The sequence below is a fragment of the Rhamphochromis sp. 'chilingali' genome (assembly GCF_963969265.1).
Source record: "Rhamphochromis sp. 'chilingali' genome assembly, chromosome: 18".
In the NCBI taxonomy this organism is placed as follows: Eukaryota; Metazoa; Chordata; class Actinopteri; order Cichliformes; family Cichlidae; genus Rhamphochromis; species Rhamphochromis sp. 'chilingali'.
This window is the reverse complement of record NC_137945.1, coordinates 28,911,521-28,925,993: the sequence shown is the minus strand read 5'-3', so window position 1 is coordinate 28,925,993 and position 14,473 is coordinate 28,911,521. Positions and strand designations below refer to the sequence as shown.

The window sequence follows — 14,473 nt, the reverse complement described above, 5'->3', positions numbered from 1 at the left end:
AAGGGTTGGTAGAATTTTTTTTTTAAACATTATCTGCCAATTAAATCTGCCACCCTTCTCCAAATCTGTGCCCCTACCTGGCCCCCCCAACAAAAATTTTCTAGACACGCCACTGCGTATTAGGAACAAAAGGATGCCACATCCTTTGATGGAAACGAAAATTACAACATCAAACTACATACAGCTGAAATCAAAGACAGCCTGAAAACAACTCAAAAATGGCACTCAGTAGTTTGTATGACTCCTACATGCTAGTATGCATGCCTGACAACGTTGGAGCATGTGGCTAATAAGACAATGGATGGTGTCCTGGGGGATCTCCTCCCAGATCTGGCCCAGCCTCTCACTGAGCTCCTGGACAGCCCGAGTTCAACCTGGTGGCGTTAGATAGACCACAACATAACGTCCCACAGATGTTCTATTGGATTTAGGTCAGGCGAGCGTGGGGGCCAGTCAATGGTGTCAATTCCTTTATCCTCCAGGAACTGCCTGCTTACTCTCACCACATGATGCCCAGGACTACCTGCACCAGCGCAAGAATCTAATCCTGATACTTAATAGCAGCCAGAGTGCCGTTGCCATTTTGTTACCGTTTTATGGTATCATGTGACAAGAAGATGATTTCATGGCCACAATAAATGTCATATTTAACAATATTATCCGTAGTCTCCATCAGAACAGGACAATAAAGAAACAATATTATGTGAGGCTGCAGTGTTTGGACTTGCAGGCACAGATGAAAAAAATAAGTCCATGGATCTGCATTAAGTGTTTAGCTTGTGATATTTTCTTAACATCAAAAAAAGATGACTTCCAGTTTTTATTATTACAGAATGACATGCATTTTTGGAGGTTTGATGTAAAATAATTCTGCTCTCTTACACAAATTAAATTCTTCCCAAAGCTTCCCAGATCTGGATCCGTATCATCTGTGCACATTATTATGTCGTTTATACTTTTCTAAGTATTAAAACTGCTATAGATCAAGATTTGCACTTGACTGCTGAAATTACTCTTTTTTTTTTGGTCGTACTAAGTAATAAAAGCCATCGGTTAATTAAAAACACTAAAAATATCTTTCAGGGGAATAACCTCTGAACAGATATGATATTTACTAGTTCAGTGAAGATGAATATTGAGTTCATGTGCTCAGTAATTCCAGGAGCAAATCAGCATTTTTGCCTTTAATAATTTATTTACTGATGTTTTAGAGGTCCCTTAGAGGTAATCAGGAACAAATTTTGGGCTTAAAAGACTGAAAATCTAATCTCTGTCGTCATGAGTTGAAAAAGCATTATATATTATAATGCTATTCTGCATTATTTTATGCTAAAGTGTGATTTAAAATCCTGCTTTGAACACTGACCACCACAGCTTAAGCTTAGAATATCATATTTACTAGTGATACTATTCAGAAATGCCTGAAATGAGTGAAGTACTTTCTCTACAATTGTGAATGCAGGACTTTTACTTGGAAAGGAGAATTTTGACAAGTGTTCCCACCTTGCAGCATGCAGTCGTAGGCTTTCCTGTCCCGCCTCCCGAGGGCTTCCCAGAAGCCCGTGGGCTCTGCTCCCTCATCACATTCCTGGATGGTGACCTTGCTGCTGCTGTGAAGGCCGGCTTCCAAAGGACAACTGCAAAAAAACAGAGTGTGTCAGACTACGTGGTCACAACTGAACTCCTGACAAGTGGAAAACAGAGGTTTGCACTCACTGTTCTTTGATCTTATTGGCAGCAGTGCGCGCCACCTCCCGCGTGTGCACCTGAGACTTGCAGCCATGCCACAGGTAGATGAGGGCCTGGCTGATGCTCAGCAGCACCATGGAGACTCTTGAGCGCAGGCTGCTGCAGTGACAGGCGACCTCCAGCAGATGGCCCTCTACCTCCACCTCCCCACGCACACAGTACAGACGCCAATCATCTGAGACAAAGAGGGCAGATGAACGGAAGTGAACGAGATGGCCAAGTTATTTGGAGGTGTTTAAAACAAAGAAGTTAAAAGCTGTCCACTGTAGTAGGCTTACTCTGCGAATTTTCCTCCTCCTCTTCCCTCTTTCCTGAGTGGATGACCATCCCTCCCTTGAAGCACTGCAGGAAACATGGAGGCTCCTTTCCCTGCTGGACTTGAACCTAAAAAACCCCCAAAAAAAACAAAAGATGTCAAAGCAATCATACTCCCATAAAATGAAACTGTAGACTAAGAAAGGCAGGAAACAAATTTCTATTCCATGCAAACTTGGTCTTTCAGACGCTCTTGTTGTACCTGTGCTCCACGCTCTTCATCCAGCTCCACCGTCATGAGTGCTGATGTTCCTTTCTCGCTGACGGTGGAGTTGCGGCCCTGCCAGAAGAAGTAGCAGCACTTTTCCTTCCCCGCTCCTGTCGTCTTCAGCTGCTCCGGGTTCTGTCTCTTCCCAACTGTAAGGGAGACATTCATCTGAGGTCTGTGTCTGCACACGGCCACAAAACCATGATTCATGAACATACATGCTGCTCCTCAGTGTCCTAGTAGATGCACCTGTGATATAAATGTGGATATCCTAGGTCCTCTGACCTTGAGGTTAAAGTCATCAGGATTCAAACTCGCCTGAGAATTTTAGTAGATCCATCTACGGTATGAATTAAAAAAAAAATCCTGTTCAAGTTATGAAGATCCGAAATGATTGTCATCTCTGAGCTGATGAGAGGTTTTTGTATCTGCAGGCATGAAGCTGGTGTGTGACTCAATGAACAAACGAGCTCTCTAATAAATCAATAAATGTCTGATCTGCTTCGAACTTGGCAAGCTTTCTGCAGAGTCCAATTTTAGGTCATTTGGGTAATGTGTGGTCTCAATCTTTTCAATGTTGCTAGGCAATAACCACAAAGAATATAGCAGATTATGTAACAGAATAACAAGTCAAATTTAAATGTCTGTTTCTGTATCGATTTTTTAGTCTGTGCCCTTTTCCAAAACTCTTTGACAGAGACCTGGTGCTCATGAATCGACATCTGGGGGGAATTCCACAACAGCAATGATACCGCTGGAAGTACAACTTCCAGGAGAACAAAGCTTCTTAAAACCCTGTTCTGAGGCAAAGGCTGCCAAGCAGCCTTTAATCAGATGTGGCTGGTGATTTTATACATCTGGTTTTTATGTCTTGGTGGACGTTTAAATTAGAGTTCATTTAGATGCTGCTTCAACATAACCGCTCAAATATGCTTCTGAGGTATTTCAAGAAGGCTGCGCAGCAGTGAGACTGATTTATAGACATTTGATCAAAGCCGAAGATATCACAGACCGACTGTCACATAATTCTTCTGATCTTGGAATAGAGTATAGACCATAGTTAGACCCACCTACAAAGCACAGACTGATTGTATGAGAGATTAAGACCATCACCTTTGCTACTGCTTATATTCTGAAAAAGGTCCCTATAAACAAACTAAATCTCATACCATTCTCACATGCTAACGGCACGTTAGTGTGGAATTTTGGATGTAGCTTACACGATAATATTAGTAATAATATACAAGTAGTATTACAGAATTGACAGAACAGAATTTGAGTATTGGGAAAAAACAGTAGTGTACCACCATGGCACCAGACACAGCACTACTCAATTAAAACACAGCAGACAGGTCCAGCATAACCACTGATTTTCTGTGGCTGTCTAAAACTGATCACAGCAGTGGTGAAACCAACTCTTTCTTTCCTCCTTGTACTCTCCCCCTCTTGTATTCTAACAAGCATTTAGTTTGTCTAATCTGTAACATAAAACTGGAGTTTGTGGTATTCTGCTTCACAAGTCAAGAGCAGCGGCAGGAGCTGAGCCAGCTTCACTGAATCTGCAGACATTTGGCTGCGTGGTACATAACTGATTTCACCAACAGTCCTCCCCAAAGGTGTACTTTGGTGTTCTTGGAAGTACTCTGAGTCAGAGAGGATGTGCTATGTGGTTAAATTGGCCTAGATCTGCAGTAACAGACATAAAATCAAGGATCCTGTGGTTCTGTGGTTTAGGTAAACTGGAAATAAATGTATCAGTATTGTAGTCAATACTACAACTCACTCAATAAGACAACTTTTAGCAGTGGAAAAAGCAAAACATTATGTGCAAACTCTGCATACAAATGAAGAAATTATAACAAACATGCCTGATATACTGTCTCCACAACTCCATCTGCTGGCCGGTTTGAATGATTGACTCTTCTAAACACATCCCTGCACAAGTGGTAGATTGGACACAATCTACACAAACAAGTCTGTTTTGACTAAAGTGGTCCTTTAGGAATGCAGTTCATCAACTACTGCAAAATTACAAGGTTTACATGAATATATGTGCTCAGTACGCACCAGCAGTGCTGACCATGTATTTCCACTTCACTACATAGGTGTCACCCTCGTGGAACTGGCCAATGCTCTGGCGCGGCAGGCGGCTGTAGTCGAACTCCAGGATGTGCCAGACCTCCACTGCCAGAGTGCTGATCTCGTAGCTGCGCCACTCCTCTGCCTCCACCAGGCCGTAGCCCCGGCCCACATTGAAGCCATCCAGAATGGTGCAGACGGGTGTCTGATGGAGGGTCAGCATCAGTGAGGTATTGCACGCACTGGGCTGATCACGGGTGGGCTGCTCCTGGTGGGGATTGAAGTAGAAGAAAGAAATAAGTGTGCTGAATCTGCTGAAGCATGTTACTCCCACAAAAACAAAAAATGAGGATGTAGGTAGAATAAAGTGTTTGCTGATACCTTTTGATCAGTACTGTGATCGCTGCTGTTTTTTGTAGGACTGGGAGTTTTCCTGGAGTCGCTCCAGTCCAGGAACTTTTCTTTGAACAGGGTGGTCTCATTGTGTTGAGTCAGTCTGCCAAACACTGCCCAGTCAGGGCGACCCTGGCCTTTTCTACATGCGAAGCGGACACAGTGTATAGTGCATTATTATTAAAACCAATGAAGATGCCTGAAACACACTCCTGCAATGTCAGTTAATTTCTGAGGCGTTACTTAGACCAGAAAGTAAAAGAGAAAACATGACCATCTCTTTAAAGCTCTCTGCACAAAGGGCAAAAACACCATGTGTATGCAGACTTCCTGTGATTGACATTCTCAATATCTGTACATAACCATGCATCTAAGCTGTAGTATGTGTTTCCATACTTGGGTATGAGTGGGTTACACTCTCCTGGGTCCAGTGGGTTGATGTCACAGTTTGTATAATCAAAGGTGCCATTCCACAAGTGCTTCGCCAGCTGGAAAGCCACCTTCCTCTGCGCCAAAGTCACTTCCTTCCCGTGCCAAATGTACATCTCACTGCCAAAGTCAAAAACCAGAACCTGCAGAAAACAGAACGTGGTGTTTTCTCCAGAGCATTTATATCACCACTAGAGGGAGCCAAAAGTCATTTTAAATCTTACATGCTTGCACATGATTTTAAAACTTTATTTTAGATTTGAGATGGATTTACAGTTTGCAACAGTTTTAACTTAATTTGTCTCACCTCCTTAGGATTGAGCAGACAACAGCGAGGCATCTTGGCCCAAAAATCATCATCTGGGACCAGTTTGTCATCCATCAGGCGATAAATGCAGTTGGTCTCCACAATGGCGCCCTCGTACAGCTCATCTTCATCTGGCGTTCCTGCAGCTGCAAGAGCAAACATGGAGGCATTGGATTTCATCTTATTGAAACAGTTTCTTGGAGTTTTTCACATTTGAATCCTTACACTGATAACTCGACTGCCCCCCCAGGATCTTCCAGAACTCCTTGACAGCATGGTTTGTGTTAATGCCCTCTTCAATGACTTGGACATAGTTGGCTCGACAACCCAAATCTCTTTTGCTCTGGATGAAATTGGCCAACTCTGAAGCCTGAAAGACACACACACACACACACACACACACACACACACACACACAATAAAAAAAGTAGACACTTCCATCTTAACAAGTATATTTATCTCATTTCTAGTCAAAATTTATCTCATTACACTTAAAATAAGACAAAATCAGCTACAAAGCAACATTCCAGTAAGATATAGAAACTTCTTCACTCGGTGAATCTTGAAACGAGAGAAAAACTAGAGGATTTTCACTTGTTCCATTGGCAGATTTTTTCCGCTTATTTCAATGTAAAATATCTTGTATTAACACACGAAATAACTGTTAGAATATAAAGTACCAAAGTTTATGAAGTGAACTAGAACAACCCCATGAAAGCTGTGGACACCGGCTCACAACAGTCCTTTGTGTCAGATTTAGGTCACTAGTTTATTCAGCTAAAAGGTCATCAGAACACACACACACACACCTTCCTGAGCTATGCCACTGTAGCTTCCTCCTAACACTGTTTACATCCTGCACTTGAAGCCCGTCCCACCTGCAGCAGTGAGACCCTTATACCACATGATTTCAGTTCTTAGAGGGCTGTAAATTCCCAAACAGTAAGTATACTGTACTCAAATCTAAGCATACCAACAATAAGCCGTTTTGTAATCACTGCTTTGCAGCGCTCTGAGTCGTAACCCACCTTGCTCTTCTCAATAACATTGGCAAACTCTCCGATCCAGATGAAGCAGTGTTGTGGCGTGATGAGCAGGAAACAGTCGCCGCTATTCAGGGAGGATGCTCGCGGCTCCACCAGTCGGGTCTGGATGTGCCGGCGGCCTGGTTTCACACAGACAGGTAGTCAGATCGTCACATTATTGTACTTGCAGTAACAGGGCAAGCATCTGCGAGTCTCACCACTTCATCAAGTATGTTATCTACATTAACTTCTAATTTTCCTGCAAATAAATAAGGGCAGCAAAACAAATATTTGTTAGAGTTTTGTGATTTTAGGACGCTTTTGGCTTCTACCATCTACCAACCATCAGGTTGGGACAGCTAACCTCCAAACAAAACAGTAACCCCAGTGTTGAGGATTTACTCTGCATTACAGACAGCAGGCTTTAGAGGAGTGGATCAGCCTGGGGCAGTGTGAGGCACCCTGGTGAGAATGATTTGGAACCACAGCTGTCACCAACAGACATAAGGAGGAGATGCACAGACATGCTCTCATCTCCAGTTTTAGATATCCTCCGGTCCTCTGGAAAGGACACTCTTGAAGAAGCATCCTCCAGAGCTTTGTGTGAACTGGTTTTTGTTTTTCCGTTCCTTAAACGATTAATTGTAGCAGCTGCTACAGACTCACTGACTGCAATTTAAAAATACTGAGCACACACAGTTTATTAACTTGTTATTCGGTACTACAAATTATTGCCTGGAATTTTTTTTCCACTTTACACTAGCTGCACTGTTTTTATTGTATTTTATTATTTTTCTTTGGCAAAATAACATTCAGCAGGCAGCACAGAGTTTAGCATCTTAGCAAGATGCTGCTAGATTTAAATGTGGGATTAATGGAAATAAACCTGCATGAGTGCTAAGCCTAAAATGTGAACCTGAATTAAAACATTGCAGAATCACAGCACATTAATCAAAGAATTTCTGAAAAACTGCAAAAACCAAAGAGCTATTGTCCTCGCTTTTAACAAAAGTATTCAAATATGGTGCAGTGGACTGAATAAAAAGAAAAGTAGAATTATTCCTGTTGTGAGGGTAGGTGTTTCTGTACATTTAGTGCAGTGTTTCCAGTATCTTTAACTGACCTTTGACCTGCAACAGCATTAGTTTCTTGTAAGGCACAGCGCTGTTGTTGGACATCTGCTCTGAGATGTTGACGCTGCGCAGGTTGACACTGCTGAAGTTCTCCTTGCTGGCCAGACCGGCGAGAGCCACTTCAGAGAAACCAGAGTTCTTATTCACTGCAGGAAAAAGAGCAGAGCACAGAGAACTGACATTAGACTGCAAGAAATACACACAACAATTTTAATTTATTACTCTTCATTCTTATACAGCAAAGACACATCCACCCAGTACACACAGCCATGACCACAAAGCTCTACTGTGTCTCACTACAGCAGGTACTAAAGGTTTAATGCTATGAGAGGAGGTGAAGGAGGATGTTACACATCAAAGAGTGTGGGTTCTTGTCTTCACAGTCAAAACAAGCTGCTGTGCACGTGTAGCTCGTAAACAAAGCTGACTTTTCCGAGGACTGCTCAGCACAATAACAGGAAAGGGACACGCATGCAGGTCTGCTCACATCCCAAAGCGGTGTGCGTGGGTTCATTCAAAGCAAGTGGAGAAGCTTTTAGAGTGCATGATACAAGTGAGCCTTTCTATATGAGAGTGATGCTATATTGCCCTCTTTTTCCATAGAAACACTGACTCAATTGGTCAATACATCTCTCTGTCAATATAAGGGGCAAGATATTTGCATTTGCTGATAACATGAATGCACACATCACAGGGAAGAAGAGAGAAGAGATTTTTGGCCTCTTTGTGCATCTGTCAATTTCACCAGCCTCCCACAACACGGCACAGTTTGACATGCAGGGTAAAGTAGGAATGGCAGTGTCCAATGCGCCTGGCAACAACCGCAGGAATGATAAATTACAACAACCTGTTGGTGCTTGGACAAATAGAGCATCGTCAAGGAGACTGTATATTATTTTAAACAGCTGCTCCTCATCCATCCTCACTCACTCTTCTCAGCCTTCATCCTTTTGCTCTCCAGCAGGCCGATGTTGAGCCTCTGCTCCGTGTACTCGTGTCTGATGTCCTCCCTGGCAGCCAGCATCTTTAGAGGGTTCCTGGATGACTGGACGTTACGTGCTGGGCGCACCGCCCGCTTGTGCTGTACCATCTCTGAGGTCAGCCTGCAGAGAGGTCAGCGGTAAAGGGTCACAGTTAACAGGAACAAGTCTCACCCTCAGTGATGAGTCAAAACCACATCAGGCATCGAGAGCTTACTTTGGCACCTGGGGACCGAAGATGGCATCAAAGTCGTCATCTATCTCCAGCTTGTTGGTGACGGAAGGAAGTTCCTCCACTTGGCGGTAGAACTTGGAAAAAGTTTCGTCTTCGAGGGTCATCACTTCCTTTACCTTCTTTTCCGTCACTGTGATGGTTGCTTCTGGCAGTCCAGACACTGAGGACAGACAGAAAGAAGCGACTCTTTAAAAACCACAAAAATACAGAAAATGGAAATTATTCACTTTCTATGTGACTTTTAACTGGTGTTTTAACAAGCCCCACTAATAACAACCAACCATTCTGTGTGAGGGCTTTATCTTAATCATAATTACACAAATTGACTTTCATTTATCTTAGGTGTCTAACATGATGCTATAGACACAGTCCGCAGTACATGGTTTAGCTGTGGCCTACTGTCTTCTATTACAGGTTGCATGCTGACCTGCACGGGATGAATATGGATCAGATTGTCACACAAGCCCACTCAGAAACGTCCGAGTGAAAAGATCAAAGTTTACCTGGTTCTTCAATATTTAAAAAGAACAGTTTTGCAGCAGCTCCATGTCAAATGTTGCTTTTGTAGAAAATAGTTTGATATCACTTGTATCGTCTAATGATATCAAGAAAAGATAGTTTCTGCAGCTATCAGCTTCCATACCTACATGTAAGCAGGCACCATTAATACTCGTGTCTGTGAAGGACTCACTTTTATTGTTGAGCTTGCCCAGGAATGACTCCAATTTATCCAGCTTCATGTCTGACTCCAGGTTCAGATCTGGCATGGCCTTGATTTCTGCACACGCACACACACACACGCACACACACACACACACACGCACGACAGAGCCAACAAAGTGTTTGATTTTAGGTGAAAAGGAAAGCAACATGAGGTTCTGCTCATACATGTCACGACTAATGTTGCTTCTGTTGACTGAATAATGAGTATAATGGAAAGTTACAGTCACAATGCCGTAAATCTAAACATGGTCACAAGCACTTCCAAGGCCTCCAAATGTGAACTCTTCAGCACTTCAGACTCATGCACATTAGTCCAGGTGATTGCCTTCCCCTGGGCTACGTTCTATTAGGCTTTACAAGCCAATAGAAGTCTCACAGCAACACGAGTCACATTAGTGTTGGTGATATTGGTGGTTTGGATGAGCGGCGTGATAAATGGCAAAAAAGACAAAAAGAGTAAACCTTCAGTATCAGACATCTGTTCCATGTCTTTGGAAAGAAAAGCAAAAACAGAATAACACAAAAGTATACATTTAGCACCTACGCAACATGAGCTCAGAGGCTAACGAGGTAACAAAGTCGCGTCATTAATTTAAATCGGATTTAAGCAATGGCTGAACTCTTAAAGTCCTGAAAAACCCTCCTGAAACCATCTGTTAACATGAAAGCAGGGTGACATGCTCTAACAGGGAAACACAGAAATGAAGTGCAACTGACCATCCTGTGGTTTAGAGATGGCAATGCTGCCATTCTTGGGTTTGGACGGCACAGGATTCTGAAGAGCAGCAGGGGAGGCCAGACCTGCAGCAACAGAGACGTACATATACATGTGATGACTCAGGTACAATCTGAAGGGGAAGGGCTGTTTGTGATTTTAGTAAAAACACAAATTCATTTGTTTTCATAGTTTCACAGGCAGATGCAGTACTATCAGTTTGTAGGTTCACACAGAAAGCAACAGGTGTGGGTGTCTTTGCATGTGTTGTATGTTACAGAGCTCTGGAATAATAAGCAGGAATAGTTAATGAAACTGTCCATCGTTTGCCACGTCAGGGTAAGTGCACAGCTAATGCGGAAAGCTCCAACCATTAAATCATTTCTGCTTCAGCGAAGGCCTTGGAGCAGCTACTCTGGCCTGATGGAGGGAAAACGAGAGTCATTCTCCCCAAGCTGCTAGCTGTGGAGCAAGCTTTTTTTAAGCATTCAGGACACAGAGCTGAGGCTGACGTTAACTCTTTATTGCTCTGCAGCAGTGCATAACGAGCACAGGTATGCCAGTGGAAAGTGAGCGTTTTTGCCCTCTGACCTTTCTTCACCATGCGTGCAGCCACAGTGAACTGGGTCGAGTCATTGGCAGCTCCGTGGCCTTTAGACTTCCAGGATTCCTCTCGGGCCACGATCAGCTGCTTCCTCTCCTCAATGGACATGTGAGCCTCGATGCTCTGAGACTCCATCTCTGCCTCTGCTAACCTCTGAGAAAAGAGGGAGGACAAGTCAGTGTCAAGTGTAAGAGAACACTTCTCAGGTGCCTTACTGCATCATTTGTAATGTGCGATGCATTCCAGGGAGCATTTTGTGAATGGGTAACCCATCACATCCCTGCATTTATTTAAATGTCCTTCATAAAAGTGCTTGCTATACAAACTCAAAGCCCACAGGACAAATATGGCCCTTTACAAATTGTCATGTGGTCACAAAATCTTTTAAGACTATTTATAAATTTTACCCTGCTTAGCTGAAGCTGCACAACGATCATTAAGCACCACATTTGGAGTCACACGCCAAATTAAACAGCGTTTCCTGTACTTTCATGGAAGTAAACAGACTGTTGATAACAAGGTCAGAAAGTCTCCAGAGACGTGGGAGACCGAATGCTTCTCGGCATCGACCCACGGATCCATTTGCTGAGATATAAACTCAGTTTTCTATTCTGCACGGCAGCAGAGGTTTGGAGTCGTAGAGGCGCTGCAGAAAGCTGCTGAACTGTAACGCAAAATATGTGTTGGATCCAAATGGCAATGAAGAAGGACGAAAACTGCAGAGAAGCTGCAGTTTATTCACAGCTTTCAGGCGTTTATGCACAGAAACTTGATGCCAGAAGATTCGACTGTACAGTGCAGCTAACTTGCTCTGTTAAAGCTGTAATGTAAAGACAATGATTTTTATAAACACCTCCAGTCTCCTAGTAGCTGTAATATTCAGGCTTTTGATTAACGCTGTGGTCAGCAGGGCTGTGAGGTGAGGAAGCGAGGTTGTTGGGCTAAATGGCACGTCCATTAAGTTAACTTTGTATGGACTTCTTAATGCCTGGATGTGGGTTTTATCTGGACAAAAACCAACAACATTTTGGGGAAATGCCAGATGTGATTCTCATTTTTGAGTGTGGCCTTTGAGTTTGACACTGTTCAAACTGCACTCATCACTAAAATCTACCCATCAAAATGGACACAGTACTGCATCTTTTGCAGTCTGTGTGTTTAAATGTTTCCCACATTCATAAACAACAAAGTGCCCAAATACACAAAGAGTACACACAGAGAAAATGAGAAAATCTTTGCCTCACACAGCGCTAAAGTCATTCACCTCTATTTGAACAATATTAAGAAATGACACATGACTGTGTGGGTGTTTAAAGTAACTCGTGACAGTAAAATGGAAGAAGTCTATTGAATATAGCAGACTGCAACTCATGGTGCTGGAGCTTTGATTGCTGTGTTTGTGTGGAGGCTGCCAGCGGTGAGTGGGAGGGGGAGGAATTGCCCAGAAAGCTGTGTATAGCTTCGAAAGGGTCACCTTTCGTCTCCAGGGGTGTTTTTCATCCACCTGCACGGGTCTGCGAGATCTGATGGCCTTCACAACCAGAGGGATGGATGAGGAAGGTAAGAAAAGATGAGGATTATGGATGAAAAGACGGAAGAAAAGATCCAAGCTCTGCACAAGCACGAGAAGCTGCAGGGGCTGCCATGCTGGCCCTGTGCTGATAACGATGTGCGACTTATATCAATATCAGTGTGCTAGTGCCTGAATGGTTTTGCCTCCCATACACCGCAGTGGATTTTAAATCAAAAAGTGCAGACTTCAGCTCTAATTCACCAATTACCAGTTCATTAATTAACCATTAAGGACATTTTTATACAGTCTCAGTTTTTCAGAAACTCAAAAGTAAATGGTGGTGTACAGAGGCAAAAATTAAAGAAATTCCACCACTGTCCAAATATTTCTGAACCTCAGAATGAACACATTAATAATGCATATTAACCACAGTGATGTGGTTAAGGAGCAAAGTTGTAGAATAGGGTTTGTAATGTGTGAGTTTAGTGAAGCAGGTGTGTGAGCAAGTACAACAAGCAATGCAAGGCAGCAAGACCTGTTGACACGTCCTACCTGGCTGGCTGATTCGGTTGCATTGTAAGGAGGCTCAGGAGGAGTAGAGAAAGTAGCAGCAAACACTGGCTCCTATGGAAGCCACAGAAATAGGAAATGTACACATACACATGAAGGGGATGATCAGGAGTATAGCAGCTGCAGGGGTGTCGCTGGGATTTTAGAAACACTGGCATCATGCGAAACAAGGCTTTAATGTATCAGTTTTCTAGTTACATGTAGTGTGAGACTCTTTGCAAAAACAACTGTACAATGAACTCTGCAGCTCTGGAGATTTTTCAACGGGTTTCAGGAAATAACAAGTTGTGTCACAGACGAGGCATTGGGATGATCTCAGTTTGGGGTTAGAGGCTCCAAACTTACAACAGAAAGTCTTCATTCCAGATGACCAACAAGGGAGGGGCTGATGAGGAGCTTGACTTGCATTAGTAAGTAAAGGTCAGGGTATTCTAGCCTGTGTCATATTGAGGGGAGTGTAACAATAAAAGAAAGAGATGATCTAATTTAAAGTGCAGTTCAGTTACTTTGCAGAAACCTTGTTTTGCTGTAACATTACAACAAAATGCAACAGCAGTTATTTAGACTCAAACCTGTCGGGTATGTTATCCACCACTACCATTCATTCAGTCTGGTTCAAGTGTTGTGGGTGAGCATTGTGTATAAGACAATCTGATCTCATTTGGTTGAATGGTTCTCATTAATTACCAAAACGCTGTTGCCTCAGTAGTGTTTCCCCAAGACGTACAGCTGCCTGCTCTACTCTGTATGTGCACAAACATGCTCGCTTAGCTGGTTAACTTCACAGTGAGGGTTTAAAAAAAGATTCACAATATGGTTCTCATGGACATCTTGTTTACTTTTTCCACTGATGTACCATAAGCTGAATTTAAAGAATTATGTCATGTTTGTGTTTTTACCATTTAAAAATTTCCCCGTTAGTGGTTATTGATGGTTTTCCTCACTTTTAATCATTTATATTCTTTCTTGTTACTTGTATCCACCAATGAAACAAACACATTGTGCAAACAATACACATTAATAATAAATTAATAAAAAAATCCCTGCAGCCACATTAATATGCAAAGCCATAGCCCTGAACCACTGGAACAGAGATGAAACTGGAAGCAGATTGAAGCACGCCAAACTGACTCTTGAGATTTTAGACCAACTTTCAGACAAATCTTACGCCACAAGAAACATTTGTCATAAATGTGAGTCGATTAGAGAAGCAGAGGTTGCGTGCCAAAGTCAATATGATAAATGGGAAATTTTTAACTCAATTAAATTAGATTCATAGTGTAAGACAGAACAGGAAATTCTAACACAATTATAAATCTGAAACCTGATGAGCAGTGGTGGGATGAGGAACACAGCATAATTACAACAATCAGAATGATTATTAATACAATTTGTCTTTAAGACACACCCACACGCAGTTCCACCACCAGTACCACCACAAACAGACACACAAACGTAGCTCTGTGTGTTCCACCAAGGCTAAGAGTTTTCAACA

The 14,473-nt window shown here is 42.7% G+C and overlaps 1 protein-coding gene across 12 annotated transcripts in view; it reads right to left on the bottom strand.

Annotated features, from left to right (window-relative positions):
- The window catches only part of svila (supervillin a), a 79,240-nt gene that overhangs the window by 6,857 nt on the left and 57,910 nt on the right, over positions 1-14,473 (bottom strand). For 9 of the 12 annotated variants that reach the window (XM_080866017.1, XM_080866020.1, XM_080866019.1 and 6 more), the window contains 18 exons: positions 12,961-13,032; positions 12,370-12,426; positions 10,883-11,048; positions 10,294-10,377; positions 9,545-9,631; positions 8,836-9,013; positions 8,569-8,741; positions 7,629-7,784; positions 6,509-6,645; positions 5,706-5,850; positions 5,481-5,626; positions 5,141-5,316; positions 4,733-4,886; positions 4,340-4,619; positions 2,267-2,421; positions 2,028-2,133; positions 1,717-1,924; positions 1,504-1,637 (listed from right to left, as the gene is read on the bottom strand). In XM_080866017.1, coding sequence (XP_080722143.1) covers positions 1,504-1,637; positions 1,717-1,924; positions 2,028-2,133; positions 2,267-2,421; positions 4,340-4,619; positions 4,733-4,886; positions 5,141-5,316; positions 5,481-5,626; positions 5,706-5,850; positions 6,509-6,645; positions 7,629-7,784; positions 8,569-8,741; positions 8,836-9,013; positions 9,545-9,631; positions 10,294-10,377; positions 10,883-11,048; positions 12,370-12,426; positions 12,961-13,032 — 2,614 coding nt within the window. The remainder of the gene's footprint in view (positions 1-1,503; positions 1,638-1,716; positions 1,925-2,027; positions 2,134-2,266; positions 2,422-4,339; positions 4,620-4,732; positions 4,887-5,140; positions 5,317-5,480; positions 5,627-5,705; positions 5,851-6,508; positions 6,646-7,628; positions 7,785-8,568; positions 8,742-8,835; positions 9,014-9,544; positions 9,632-10,293; positions 10,378-10,882; positions 11,049-12,369; positions 12,427-12,960; positions 13,033-14,473) is intronic. The other 3 variants (XM_080866022.1, XM_080866024.1, XM_080866015.1) reach the window with 2 other exon arrangements.